The sequence below is a fragment of the Hypanus sabinus genome, chromosome 12 (genome assembly GCF_030144855.1).
Source record: "Hypanus sabinus isolate sHypSab1 chromosome 12, sHypSab1.hap1, whole genome shotgun sequence".
NCBI classification, from domain to species: domain Eukaryota; kingdom Metazoa; phylum Chordata; class Chondrichthyes; order Myliobatiformes; family Dasyatidae; genus Hypanus; species Hypanus sabinus.
This window is the reverse complement of record NC_082717.1, coordinates 47,532,717-47,546,260: the sequence shown is the minus strand read 5'-3', so window position 1 is coordinate 47,546,260 and position 13,544 is coordinate 47,532,717. Positions and strand designations below refer to the sequence as shown.

At 37.8% G+C, this 13,544-nt stretch overlaps 1 protein-coding gene across 2 annotated transcripts in view; it reads left to right on the top strand.

Annotated features, from left to right (window-relative positions):
* ppp2r5a (protein phosphatase 2, regulatory subunit B', alpha isoform) overlaps positions 1 to 13,544 on the top strand; it is a 171,770-nt gene that overhangs the window by 104,668 nt on the left and 53,558 nt on the right. For both annotated transcript variants that reach the window (XM_059985868.1, XM_059985867.1), the window contains one exon: positions 8,230 to 8,360. In XM_059985868.1, the coding sequence (XP_059841851.1) occupies positions 8,230 to 8,360 (131 nt within the window). The remainder of the gene's footprint in view (positions 1 to 8,229; positions 8,361 to 13,544) is intronic.

The following is a 13,544-nucleotide window of genomic DNA, read 5'->3' as shown; positions in this document are numbered from 1 at the left end:
GAAATTTTGTTAGCAACATCTACTGTTTCCACTAATAAAACACTTTCTATGATAACTATAAAAATTGAACACTTTCTGTAAATCAGAAAAAAACTTAAGGTTATTTGTGCTTTCAGGCCTGAATTCTATAGGGATTTCCTGATTCCTGTGTGGATATTGATTTATACCAAGAACTTGCTACGTACAAAAATGTTGCTAATTTATTCTGCCTTAGGCAATGGCTGTGCCTCATCCTATCTGAAACCTAAATGTTTACATAATTGTTAGTTGGATCACTGTCGGTGTGAAATTTCAGGATGATTTATGCCCCTCCAGCCAGAAATCCAAGTTTTAACAGCTAATTTTAGATACCCATCTGCTGCTTAGTCTAAGATGAGCTAGACCAATGGTAATTTGTAAAAAAAAACTTTTTTATTTTAAGCATGAAAATTGAAATAATGCTTTCACCCTGAAGATTTTTGTTTTATCCGTGCTTCCAGGGCACAGTTTTGGTTGACGAGCTTTGTAAGCACTTGTCAAGATCACACCACTGTAGGTTTGACATATAAGTAGCCCGAATTAGCCATTTTCCAGCTTTCCCCACTGGAAGCCCAAATAAACTATCTGAAGCTAGCTTGGACTTTGTTAAAGGAGTGGTCATACTTTATCAAATATCAGCCACTACTAAGTTTAAAATGAGTCCCTGCAAAATTTGGATGTGTAGCTTGCAAAATTCCACTATCCTTTTTAATTATTTTATTTATGTCTTCATAATTTTTTGAAGAAAAATATTGTCATGAACTGATAAATTCGTACTTTAATCTCCACTGTTTCTAGCTTTTCATTGTTTTAAAGGTACGCTTGTTTTTTCAAGGTGTAAAGCTGATGATCAAATTTATCTACAGCACATTCAAGTTCATTTCCCATAGTTAAGCTCAACCATTAAATTTCTTGAAATTTGTTTCCAGTATACTATATACAGTCACCCATCTTTATCACCAGCCAACAAGAAGTGGTGGCCTTCTGTTTCATTACCTAAGTCATTTATGTCAGCATAGGTTAAATAATTGTAGCCCAACTATTTATCCTTTCAGGAATTTGCTAAGCATATTCCTCGGTTCTCCCAAGCCAATTTTCAGACCTGGTCAATAATTCAGATTCATACTTTTATTTAAACTAATGAAGGCTCTCATGAAAACATTTGTAAATACTCTCCAAATAACTGAAGTCAGCTCTTCAAAGATGAGAAAATTTGTAGATGCGCTAAATCCAAGCAACACACCCAAATTGCTGGAGGAACTTAACAGGTCAGGCAACAGCTATGGAAAAGAGTGGATTTTTCAAGCTGAGACCTTCAGCAGGACTGGAAAAAAAAGATGAGGTTAGAGCAAGAAGATGGAAGGAGAGGAGGAAGAAATACTAGATGAAAATGGGAGATGGGAAGGGGTGAAGTAAAGAGTTGGGAAGCTGATAGGTGAAACAGATAAAGAGATAAAGGGGGAATCTGATAGGACAGGGTGGATGACCATGGAAGAAATGGAAGGGGGAGGAACACCAGAGGAAGGTGATGGGCTGGTAAGGAGGTGAGACGAGAGGGAAATAGGAAAGGGAATGGTGAAGGGGGGGCAATTACCGGAAGTTTGAGAATTGATGCTTCTGTCCAGGTTGGAGGCTCCCCAGACAGAACCTAAAGTGTTGTTCCTCCAACCTGAGTGTATCCTCATCGTGGCAGTAGAGGAGGCCATGGACTGACACGTCAGAATGGGAATGGAAGTAAAATTGAAGTAGATGGCCACTGGGAGATCCTGCTTTTTTTTTTTGGTGGATAGACCGTAGTTCTTGATGAAGCAGTTTTCCAATCTACGTTGGGTCTCGTCATTATACAGGAGGATCATTCACTATGGGACTCACTTGTCTATTCATCCCTCTTCACTGATCTCCTTTCTGGTACTTATACTTGCAAGCAAATCAAGTACCATACCTGTCCCTATATCGGTTCTCACTGATACACAGGAGGATCGCTCGCTACGTGACTCCCTTGTTCATTCATCCGTCCCCACTGATCTCCCTCCTGGAACTTATCCTTGCAAGTAGAACAAATGCTACACCTGCCCCTAAACGTGCTCCCACACTATTGTTCAGAGCCCTAAGCAGTTCTTCCAGGTGAAGTGACACTTCACCCATGATTCTGTTGGGGTCATCAACTGTATCTGGTACTTTTGGTGTGGCCTTTTGTATGTCGGTGAGATGACCCCACGTAGAGTAGACTGCTTTGCTGGGCACCTATGCTTCATCTGCCAGAAAATGTTAGATCTCCCAGTGGCCACCCATTTCAACTCTACTTCCCATTTGCATTCCAACATATCAGTTCATGGCCTCCTCTACTGCTGCAACAAGGCCACAGTCAGGTTGAAAGAGCAACGCCTTAGATTCTGTCTGGGCAGCCTCTAACTTGATGGCATGAACATTGATTTCTCGAATTTCTGGAAATTGCCTGCCCCAACCCACCCCCACCATTCCAATTCCCCCTCTTACCTTATCTCCTTACCTGCCCATCATCTCCCTCTTGTGCGCCTCTCCCTTCCAAGGTCAACCACCCTCTCTTACCAGATTTCCCCTTTTTCTGCTTTTTATCTCTTCCAACAATCGCCTTCCAGTTCTTTACCTCGCCCTCTCTTCCGGTTTCACCCAACACCTACCACCTTGTAGTTCTTCCTCTTCCTCCCCTCCCTCCACCTTCTTGCTTTACCTCGTCATCTTTTTTACTAATCCTGATGAAGGGTCTCGGCTCGAAAGGTCAACTATTTATTCTTTTCCATAGATGCTGCCTGGCCTTCTGAGTTCCTCCAGTATTTTGTGTGTCTTGCTCAGCTCTTCAAATAATTTTATCAGGTTCCTCAACTGCTATTTGTAGTTGTGCCAGGTTGGATATTTTAGGGTGTATAATAGAGTATATCAGTTAATGATCCATGGAGTTGCTGTCATTCTCTTACTCCAATGTTTCTGCAATCTGAGCAATTTTTGAAGGGAAGATTGCTGCATTACTTTGTACCCCTCTTAGAACACAAGTGTTAGGAGTCACAAGAGCAAGACTCTGAGCATGTTGAATAGTCTGAACTCCCACTGCATGCTCAGACATCAGCTGCTTCAATAATAGTTGAAACATCACATCTTGACACAATCATGATAGTTTAGGTAATTGCAACATGTTTCACATTGGACAGTATGGGCTCCAAGCAGAACCTTGCAAAGTTAGCGACAGACTCTTTCATGTTCCTCTACATGACACGGGTGTTCCTTAGTATACAGACTTTATTTGTAATGTGCACTGTCAAAGTATTTACAATACTTTTGCAATAGATCGGGTGTGTAACCATGTCATCTTGATGGTTGCAGTTCCCTCATGCTCAGTAGCATGTTATGTACAAATTGCTATTCAAAGATATCTGTTAAATTATGCAGTGTCAATGTCTGAACAGATGGCTTTGAATGGAAAATCAAGTGATGATCTTCTTTAATCATCATTAGTTTCTTGATCTTCCAAGAATGTAATGATCTCGCAGGATAAAACTCGAAGGTAGAGAGCTGACTTTTTTTTTTGAAGAGAGACTGAATGATGACTAAATTACTTATATAGTTATGTTATGAAACTGGATGTGCTGTAAATAGTGTATTCCAATTATGAATTGGAATTTGCTGGATTTTGCTAAGATCGGCCGTAATTATATTGAATGGTAAAGCAGGCTTGAGGGACTGAATGGCTTACTCCTCTTCTTTAGATTTTCCTTCAGATTTTGTATCAGCACAATATTGGTTTTTAAGGGAGCATAAATTTGGGGTGTAAAAAGCATCATCTGGTGATTTTGATCAGATATTCATAATCCTTGCATTTTTTAAAATGGATTTGATGATGGAGCAAGGCTTAATGAAGTGCAGGAAAATGCTGGAAAACTATGTCAGGTAGCATCTAGAGTCATAGATTCAAGGAAGATTACAGTACAGAAACAGGCCCTTTGACCCATCTATTCTGTAGCAAACTATTAATCTGCTGGTTCCATCAACCTGCACCCAAACCATAGCCCTCCATACCCTTCTCATCCATGTACCAATCCAAATTTCTCTTAAATGATGTAATTGAACCTGTATCCACCACTTCCACTGGCAGCTTATTCCACACTCTTACCACCCTCTGAGTGAAGTTCCCTCTCAGGGCCCCTTTAAACATTTCACTTTTCACACTTAACCCATGACCTCTAGTTCTAGTCTTCCCCAAACCTCATTGGAAAACGCCTTGCCCTATCCATACCCCTCATAGTTCTGTGAACTTCTATTAAATCTCCCTTCATTCTTTTACACTTTAGGGAATAAGGTTCGAATTGAATTATCATTCATCCATACGTGAACAACTATGAATACAGCCAGACAAAACAACATTCCTCCAGGACCAAGGTACAAAACACAGTACCAACAGTCATAGACAGCACAAGGAAGCTCATATAAAATAGCAGTATACATACAATCACACAAAAATATGTAACATAGCCCTGAGTCCCTAAGTGATATGTTCCATAGATTGATGGAGCATGAATGTTGTCGGCAAGAATAAATCCTGAGCAGTTCGACGACAGATGCACACATTCAATCCTACTTACCTTCCAATGAGCACACTTCGGAGGGCAGCATTGATGGGTTGGGCCTGCCCCCAATCCAACATGGATGTTATGCCACACCATCTCTGGCATCTTCCCTCCTGGCGGCTGCAACAGACGACACCATGGCACTAGACCCAGTTCTTACTATAACCATGAAGCTCCCCTGCCATTGGTCTCCCCAATAAACCAGTGAACCAGACTGACAGTATTCTACATTATCAAAGTCCAACAGGGTCTTGGAATCACAAGAAAAATATCCAAGCCTGTCTCTCGCTCTTAGACTGCACACTGCCTTTGCACACCAACTCCAGCACCTTTCTGTGTCAGGCAGCAACACGGTCCACGCCAAGTCCAGCTCTTCTGCTAACAAACATCTCACTGATGGTTTCAACCTGCAGTTCTTGAAGTTCTTAATGTTCAGCATTGTATTACAATCTTAAAAAAGACAAAAACGCCTTTGGTCAGCCCTGGAGAGCCCGCTGCATCAATGTGTGCTGTCATCTGACCAGAAATCCTAACCTATTCAGTGTTGCTCTATAACTCAGATCCTAGCAACGTTCTTATAAATTTTCTCTGTACTCTTCAATTTTATTGACATCTCTGCTTTGTAGGTCGTTGACTAAAACCGCAGACTGTATTCCAAATTAAGCCTCAACAATGTCTTAAATGACTTTAATGTCCAAATTCCTGTACTCAATACTGTGATTTATGAAGGCCAATGTGCCAAAAGCTTACTTTACAACCATGTTTACCTGTAACACCACCTTCGAAAAATTATGGATTTACATTCCTCAGTGCCCTATTGCTCACCCTGGTTTGTCCTCCCAAGTGCAACACCTCACATTCCGTTAAATTGCATAGCCACTTTTCAGCCTATTTTTCCAGTTGGTGCAGATCCTGCTACAAGCTCTGATCCTTGCTCTCCATTACACCCCTAATCTTGATGTCATTCCACACATTTGCTAAACCAGTTTACCACATTATCATCCAGATGGTTGATATAGATGACAAACAGCACTGACCTCTGCAACATGCCACTAGTCACAGGTCCAGTCAGAGAGGCAGCCATTTACTATCATTCTCTGGCTTCTCCCACAAAGCCAATATCTAATCCAATTTACTACCTCATCTTGAATTCCAAGCAACTGAGCCTTCCCATGCAGGAGTTTGTCAAAGGTTTTGCTAAAGTCCATGTAGACAACATCCACTGCCTTGCCTTTATCAACTTTCCTGATGATGAGGATTTCTTTGAAAAACTCTGTATGGTAGATTAGACAAGACCCATGGAAATTTGTCATCCATTTCATTGTAACTTGAACGTATGGGGCAGTTAATATGATCGCCTTCACGTATTTTTATAAGTAATGCAAACTTTTATAAATAATGGTAAATAAACTACACATTATGCAGTCCAATATCAATGAGTCATTGCACTTATTTCACCAGTCTTGCTTTTGCTAACATTAATGCTCCTTATGAAATAGTACTGGCACTCATTGCAGAGTGGTAATCCTTACTCGGTTCCAAGAAATCCACAAATTATATTCATTTAATTCCTTACTATATTTCTAATATATTATTCTTAAAAATGTTGTTCTTGAATATATTATTCATAAAATATTTTTGTATGTTCTGTGTTTTTCAACTTTGTCGTGGCAATATAATTTCATAGGTAGCTTTTTTAAAGAAGTTTTGCTTGAAAGCGTAATTGAATTATTTATTTAACTTTTACTAAAGATAACTTCATTCTGTCAAAATTATACAAGGGTTTATGAATTACTCATTCCTGCTTTAATTGAATACCTTGCTTAATTTCTTTAAAAATAATTCTAACAGATTCTGTTACTTCTATCTCTTGAGAGTCTCAAGTTGAGACCCTCTCCATTGCCTGTAAGTGAGTGAAAGTCTGATTTAAGCTACCGAATAAGCTTAAGGTTCTTTGAATTAAAACATTAAAGCACACTAAAAACAATGTCTTCTGCTCCTGCCACGCAACTCTTTTGCTTAGACATCAACTCCTTCTGGCTGAAGCTGCTGAAATTATTGCAGTCTTGTTGCTATATTTGCCCTCAGAATGATGTTGTGAACAATGTCTGTACCAACACTAATTCTACTTATTTTCATAACATCAGCCAACTCCACTCTTACCTGTACTGTCATGCATTCCTTTGTTGAAAATAGATACAACTATTCTAACATGTATGGTTGGCTTCTCACATTTAAACCTCTTGTGTTGTTAGCACTACCACAAACTTAAAAAGTAGGAACAGGAGTAGGCTACCTAGCCCCTTGAACATGCTTTGCTATTTCAAATGATCACGGCAAAGTTGCCCAAGGCTCCAACTCCTCATCTGTGCTATTTTCCTGAACTTTAAAGTTATGTCTCAACATTAAATACCTTCAATGATCCAGCCTCCACCACCAACTAAAATAGAGAATTCAGAGATTCATCACCCTCTGTGAGAAGAAGTTCCAATGCATCTAATCCTGTTCCCTTGTAATTGTGTTTGCTTGTTTGAGAATCCATGTATGGATCCTTAAGATCTTGTGTTTCATTAAGATCATCCTTCATTATTCTAAGCTCCATGAAATATAGATCTAACTTCTTTAACTACCTGTGAAAGGATACAGTGTCATCTCAGGAATTAGCCTAATTAATCTCTTTTGAACAGCCTTTAAATAAAGTGATCAATTCTGTGCCCTTTTTGTGTAGTTTCAGTAAAGGCCTATATATTTGTCACATTACTCACCTATTTTTAAATTCCAATCTATTGCAATAAAGGTCAATATGCCATTTGTCTTCCTAACAACTTGCTATAGTTGCTTTCTTTTTTTTGTGATTCATATGAAGTTAGAGTTCTTTGTAAGTCAATCATTTGCTCTTTTTTTCTCCATTTACTTAATATTCTGTCTTTTCATTCCTCTTGACAAGTGTATGATCTCACATTCTGCCCAAATTAATACCCAGTTTCTAAAGTTTATCCCACTCTGACAACCTATCTATATCTGTATGCAGAGCCCCAAATATAGTCAGCATGCCTCCCTCTTAGTTGGCAAACTTGTATACTTCATTCTCTTCCCACTTCCAGGTCATTAATATAAATACTAAGTGACTAAGAGCCAAGAATTGATTGTTGGGGGCAAGTGCTTCCAACCTGAAAAGGACCATATCCTATTCATCACTCACCTAAAATTATTCATGATGAAGTCCTTCAGTTCTATAATTCTGTTTCTTGCCTCTAACTTCCTGCATAGACTTGCCACTTCCAGTATTTATAATCTCCCCCAGCCTTATGCTATTGTAATATTTCTTCATTTCTAGCTTATGCACTACCTTGATTTTAATTGCTTCATCCTTGTTGCCTTCATGTTTCAAGGCCATGAGATCTGAAATTTGTTTGTTAAAGCTCTGCCTTTCTTTCCTTCTTTATGGTTCTCTTTATAACATAATTTCTTGACCATGCTTTAAGTCATCTTTGCTAATATATCTCTTGTGTGCCTTGGTGTCCTATATTGTTTGATAATATTTCTGTGAAAAGCCTGAAGTGTTTTGTTGCATTTAAGGCGCAATACAAACATAAGTTGTTGTTGTTTCCAGCTTTTGGACTTATTTGATAGTGAGGACCCACGTGAGCGTGATTTTTTGAAAACGGTTCTGCATCGTATTTATGGAAAATTCCTTGGACTTCGAGCATTCATCAGGAAACAGATCAATAATATTTTTCTACGGTAATCTATAGTATATGGTTTACTTTCTGTTTATTAAAAAGTTGTACTTATGTGACAAGGAACTATAAGTAGTTGCAACAACCATGAACAGCCAGACAGACCAATATAACATAATCTTCCTATCCACTTAAAAGGTAGGAAATTTTGAAATTGAATGAAATGTTCAGAATTTTCCTATCTGTCATATTGACTGTTGGCTCGCTTTGATGTTTTCAAGTTGGCATTATTCTGTTCTTTCAACATACAGAATAAATTATTCATAAACTCATTCAATAAGGCAGGTGTTTTTAGTCTTGGATGGAGAATAGTGCTATTCCTCCAATTGTTAACACATTGCTTTTAGTGTTGCCAATTGATTGAATGTTATATCTCTCTACACACTGCACCCAAATCTTTGTTCTTTTCCAAAAAGATGATGGGGGGTGGGGGGCCTTGTTTCTGTTGAACAAAAACAAAGACCATGAATTCTAGACTACTAATTATACCTGCAGCTAATCTATGTCTTGGACCAAAAGCATTTGGTTTACATACTCCATTTGATATCAGCATATTGAACATTCTTCCAGCTATGTTACCTGCTGTGACACCTATCCATGAACTGTTAGACTGCATTGCTATGTAACTTTGTTTTATTTATTAAATTCAACCTTTAAAAATTATTATTGATTAAATGTATAACAATATTAGAACTAATTACTTGATTTAATTTGTAATGGATGAATGAAGTTAACTGTTGCCCACCATATTGCTGTAACATCACATATAACTTTAAAAAAATTCTTTTCACTTAAGATTCTCATAAACTCACAAGTTTAGGCCTCTGTTTGAGACCTTGTCCTTTTCCAGTGCTCTTCATGTCATCTCCCCTTTGTAGTGCTCTACCCATACCTTTCTAAAATCCAAGTCTAAGTTTCTTTCCACTACCACTTCTTCCTTTCTCCCACACTTTTTTTAACTGGTTCATTTAGTCATTGCCCTTTCTGGGATCATGTCTGTCTTCTTCTTTGAATTGAAAACCTTAATTATTCTGTAGGAAATAACAAGATCTGTCAAGGACCTTATGACCATCCAGAAGAATGAAAGATAAAATTTAAATATGGAGGATGAAGCCATACTACTGATGTTAAAATTTTATTTGTTTTCTTGATTTGAAACTAAGACCAAGATGGTTCTGAATGGTATGGGACAGTGAATGGTGCCAACTGTAGAATAGAAAACAGGTTTTAATAAAAAGAGAAGACAGCATTGTTGAAAGCAAATCATGGAGGATATGGTTGCAGTTGTTTTCATATGTGCTTATAGGCTGGAAAATAGTCTTATACTCTTGCTTTAGTAATGTACTGTGGGTAGGTGGATAAGTAACATAATACATGGATGATACAAAGTTGCCTGACAACAATTCACAACAGCAGTATAAGAGGGATAAGTGGAAAGTTGAGTAAAAGATATGAAATGATGAGTTATTGTTGTTGAGTCCATTAAAAACATTGGATTCATTTATGGCCTTAGTATATATTGGATTGACAATAGGATTAAAAAAAAATTAGACACCTACATAAATAGGATCAGAAATCAGCCACCTGGTCCCTTACACTTCCCCTGCTACTTAATATGATCATGGTTCATATGCCTTGGGTCTCAACTCTTTTAAGCTGGTTAATATAGCCCTCACATTCTCCAATCATTCAAACATGTATCTATCTATCTCTTTAAATATTTCTAATAATTTAGCTTCCTCTATCATTAATAAGAGAATTCCAGAGATTTATCACCCACCAGGAGAAGAAATTCTGATGTACCTCAGTTTTAAATGACTGGGGAAGGGACTCATATTGCCCCCTCCTTCAAGTATGTGCCACCCTTCTAAGATAGCTCTTACTCTCAAAGCTGCATTTCAAATATGATCTAAATCAGCACCCTGTATTCCCCTGTTTATAAATGCCAAACCTTTTGAAATGCACAATAATACCAAAATCTCTCTAAACCTTCCTCATTTGCAATTTCATTCCATTTCGATATTAATTTCAAAAGGTTTCAATAGGTACATTTAATGTCAGAGAAATGTATACAATACACATCCTGAAATTCTTTTTCTTCGCAAACATCCATGGAAATAGAGGAGTGCCCAAAGAATGAATGACAGTTAAATGTTAAAATCCCAAAGCCTCCCCAGCTCTCTCCTCCCTCGCATACACAGTAGCAAAACAATGGCCCCCACTCCCCCACCAGCAAAAAAGCATCTGCACCCTCCACCGAACACTCAAGCATGCAGCAAAACATCAATAAAGAAACAGACTTGCAATACCCCAAAAACTACTTGTTCACCCAGTATTTGACATACCACAGGCTCTCTCTCTCCCCCTAATAAGAGAAAAAGAGGTGTCCCCATTTCACAGCAGGAGGAAAGACATAACAAAACAACTCACTGATTTATGGTGTTAAAAGATCTATTGCATCACTTTTTCCGAGCTCTATGCCCAAAGAACTTGGGGTCTCTGAGCACACAGCCAGAGTCAGCTCGCTGGTTTCGTTCTTCTGTGTACTCCCATGACACGTCAGACGGTGGCACCAGCCTCGAATCTGTCCGCCTCCAGAACCACGAAAATCTGGCACCCTGAAGGCGTACTAGTCTTCCAGGCTGTGTCCTTAGCTTATCGAAAAGCAGCTGGTCCCTGAGAGCAGGTCCCATTTCCACAAAGAACCGAAGTCAGCATGTAACTGCAGGTCAGGGTCTTCAAAGGGGAAAAAAGAGTTATTAAAGATAGAAACCCAGCTGTTTCTGAAGATGCAAGCAAAGAAGTCGCAGTCAGGCACCATCATCCTAAACTCTGCCCCTCCAATTTACCATTTGATTCCATTTTTTCCCAAATTGTTGCCATTAGGTAAACATATCTTGTAGAGTCCAAATAGATTGGAATTCCCATCTATTTTAGTATAATTAGTAAACACATACCTTGCACGCTGCCTCTTTTTCCATTTCATTAATATAAAAGTAGACAACGAAGGACCAAGAGCTGCTAGTTGGGCAGTTTATTAGTTATATCCGTGCCTACTAAAAAGACAGTCTTATTCTAGCACACTTTTCCATGTGATAACCATTCTTCCATCAATGCTAACACACTTCTGTCAGTATGATTACTTCATAGCTTGTGCCATCTTGTCAAATGCCTGGACACTCAAAAATAATTGTATCTACAGGATCCAATCTAACTTGGCATGTTACATCCTTAAAGAACCTCAGCAAATTTGTTAATATGATTTGTCATTCATAAAGCCACATTGACTTGCTTTGACTGCATTAAGCTTTTCTAGATGACCATGGACTCCAGCATCTTGCCAACAATAAATATTAGCCAGCAGACCTACATTTTCCCACTTTTTGTCTTTTTTGAACAATGGACTCGCATATATTCTTTTCCAGTATGCCAGTTCTCTCCTGGAATGTGTTTTGAAAAACCTTCAACTAGTAGCTCTGCTATCTGCAAACATTTACTTTCATAGTTCATTATTTCTGTTGACTTGTCTTCCCTTACTCCATTAGTTTTTTTTTACAATACCTTGTTCCTTGTGTTATGTATTATTATTATGTATTCTTCATGCTGTTTAAAATTCACCCCTCTGTTGTCTATTGGATCTTTGCATTGCCCTCAAGGTGAAGACTAACACAAAATAGTGTTTTAAATTTATCTACTATTTCCTTGTTTCCTGTTACTAATTTCCTCATTTCAGTCTTTAAGGATTGCACACTCAGCATGACTGCTTTCTTTATTTTCATATATTCATTTATTTTAATTTAATTGCTAATTTTTTCTCAGACTCAATTTTCTCCCTCTTTATTAGCTTTGCCTTCTCACTTCTGGTTTCTGAAAACTAACCAGTCTTTTGCCTAAAAATGTCCCTTGTAAATTTATATGGTCAAGTTTTTGATTTAATATTTTCCTTGATTTCCTTTGTTAGCCAAGGATAGAACATCATTTTCATGGAATCCCACTTATTATTTAGGATAATGTTTTGTCAGCATTAGGAACTAGCTGGTTAAGTATATGTATCACCATTCAATCACTAAACTAGCCCTTAGCCTATTTACAGTACCTAGTCCGCTCCAGACATCTCTATACATTTGTAATTGCCCTTAAGTATCTGGGGTATTAGTTCTCAAATTGAATCTGGAATTCTACCATTTTGCAAACACCACTTCCTGGAGAACCCCTAAACATTTTGTTTATTTATTGGTTATTGTGGCTCATTAGAAGCAACCAAATCTAAAGTAACTTGTGTCCCTGTATAAATACTAAAATACACTGCTGCAACTATCTCTGACACATTCCACAAATTCCTTTTTCACATTAATCTTGCCAATTTGATTAGGTTGCAATCAATATGCAAATTAAATTCACCCATGATAATTGCAGATACCTTCTTGCATACCCTTGAATTTCACAAAGATGCATAGGGAAAATAAAGTAATTACATGTTGGTACAAAATATTAGCTGGCATGTTTCATGTTTTGGGCATTAAAACTGTTATATTGAATAGATACACCAAGTTGATTCCAGTATGGGAACTTTTAGCCTTATGGAAGTATTTGGAGGTTTAAGCTATGGTGTTCCAGGTTAACAAAAAAACCTACATTCTGTGAAAATTTGGTTAGCAGAAGATACAGATCGTCTTGTCTTTTATGAGGAATACCACTTGCTGTGGATGGTAAGAAGTTAGAAGCTAGTCTGTTTTCTCTCAGGATTCAGTAAATCAAAACCAAACTATAGCTGATATTTATAAATTACTCACTTTTGCCAAATGTAGGAGCACAAGTGTTTGAGATTTCTCTCCTTTTTAGATATTTGTTTATTGACATTCCTTTCCATAAATACAATAAAAAAGACTATTAAATATCTCCATGCTTGAAAGTGTTTCCAAGCCATTGTTGTAGCAGACAAAAACTTTGTTAAGTGACATGTGAAATAAAAGACCTTTATTACAATGAAGATCTATTAAGGGAATGTTTACAGTTGTGACGGGCCCCTGTACTGTATTAGGAGAATTCAGACTTTCACAGTGAATTACTTTGTGCATGATTCAAGTGGCAGTCTTTTTCAATATAATCATTTCACTTAGTAATACCTATCTGCAAAAAAGGCCCAAACCTTAAAAGTTGAGTTAATATTAGAAATCAGAAGGAGCCA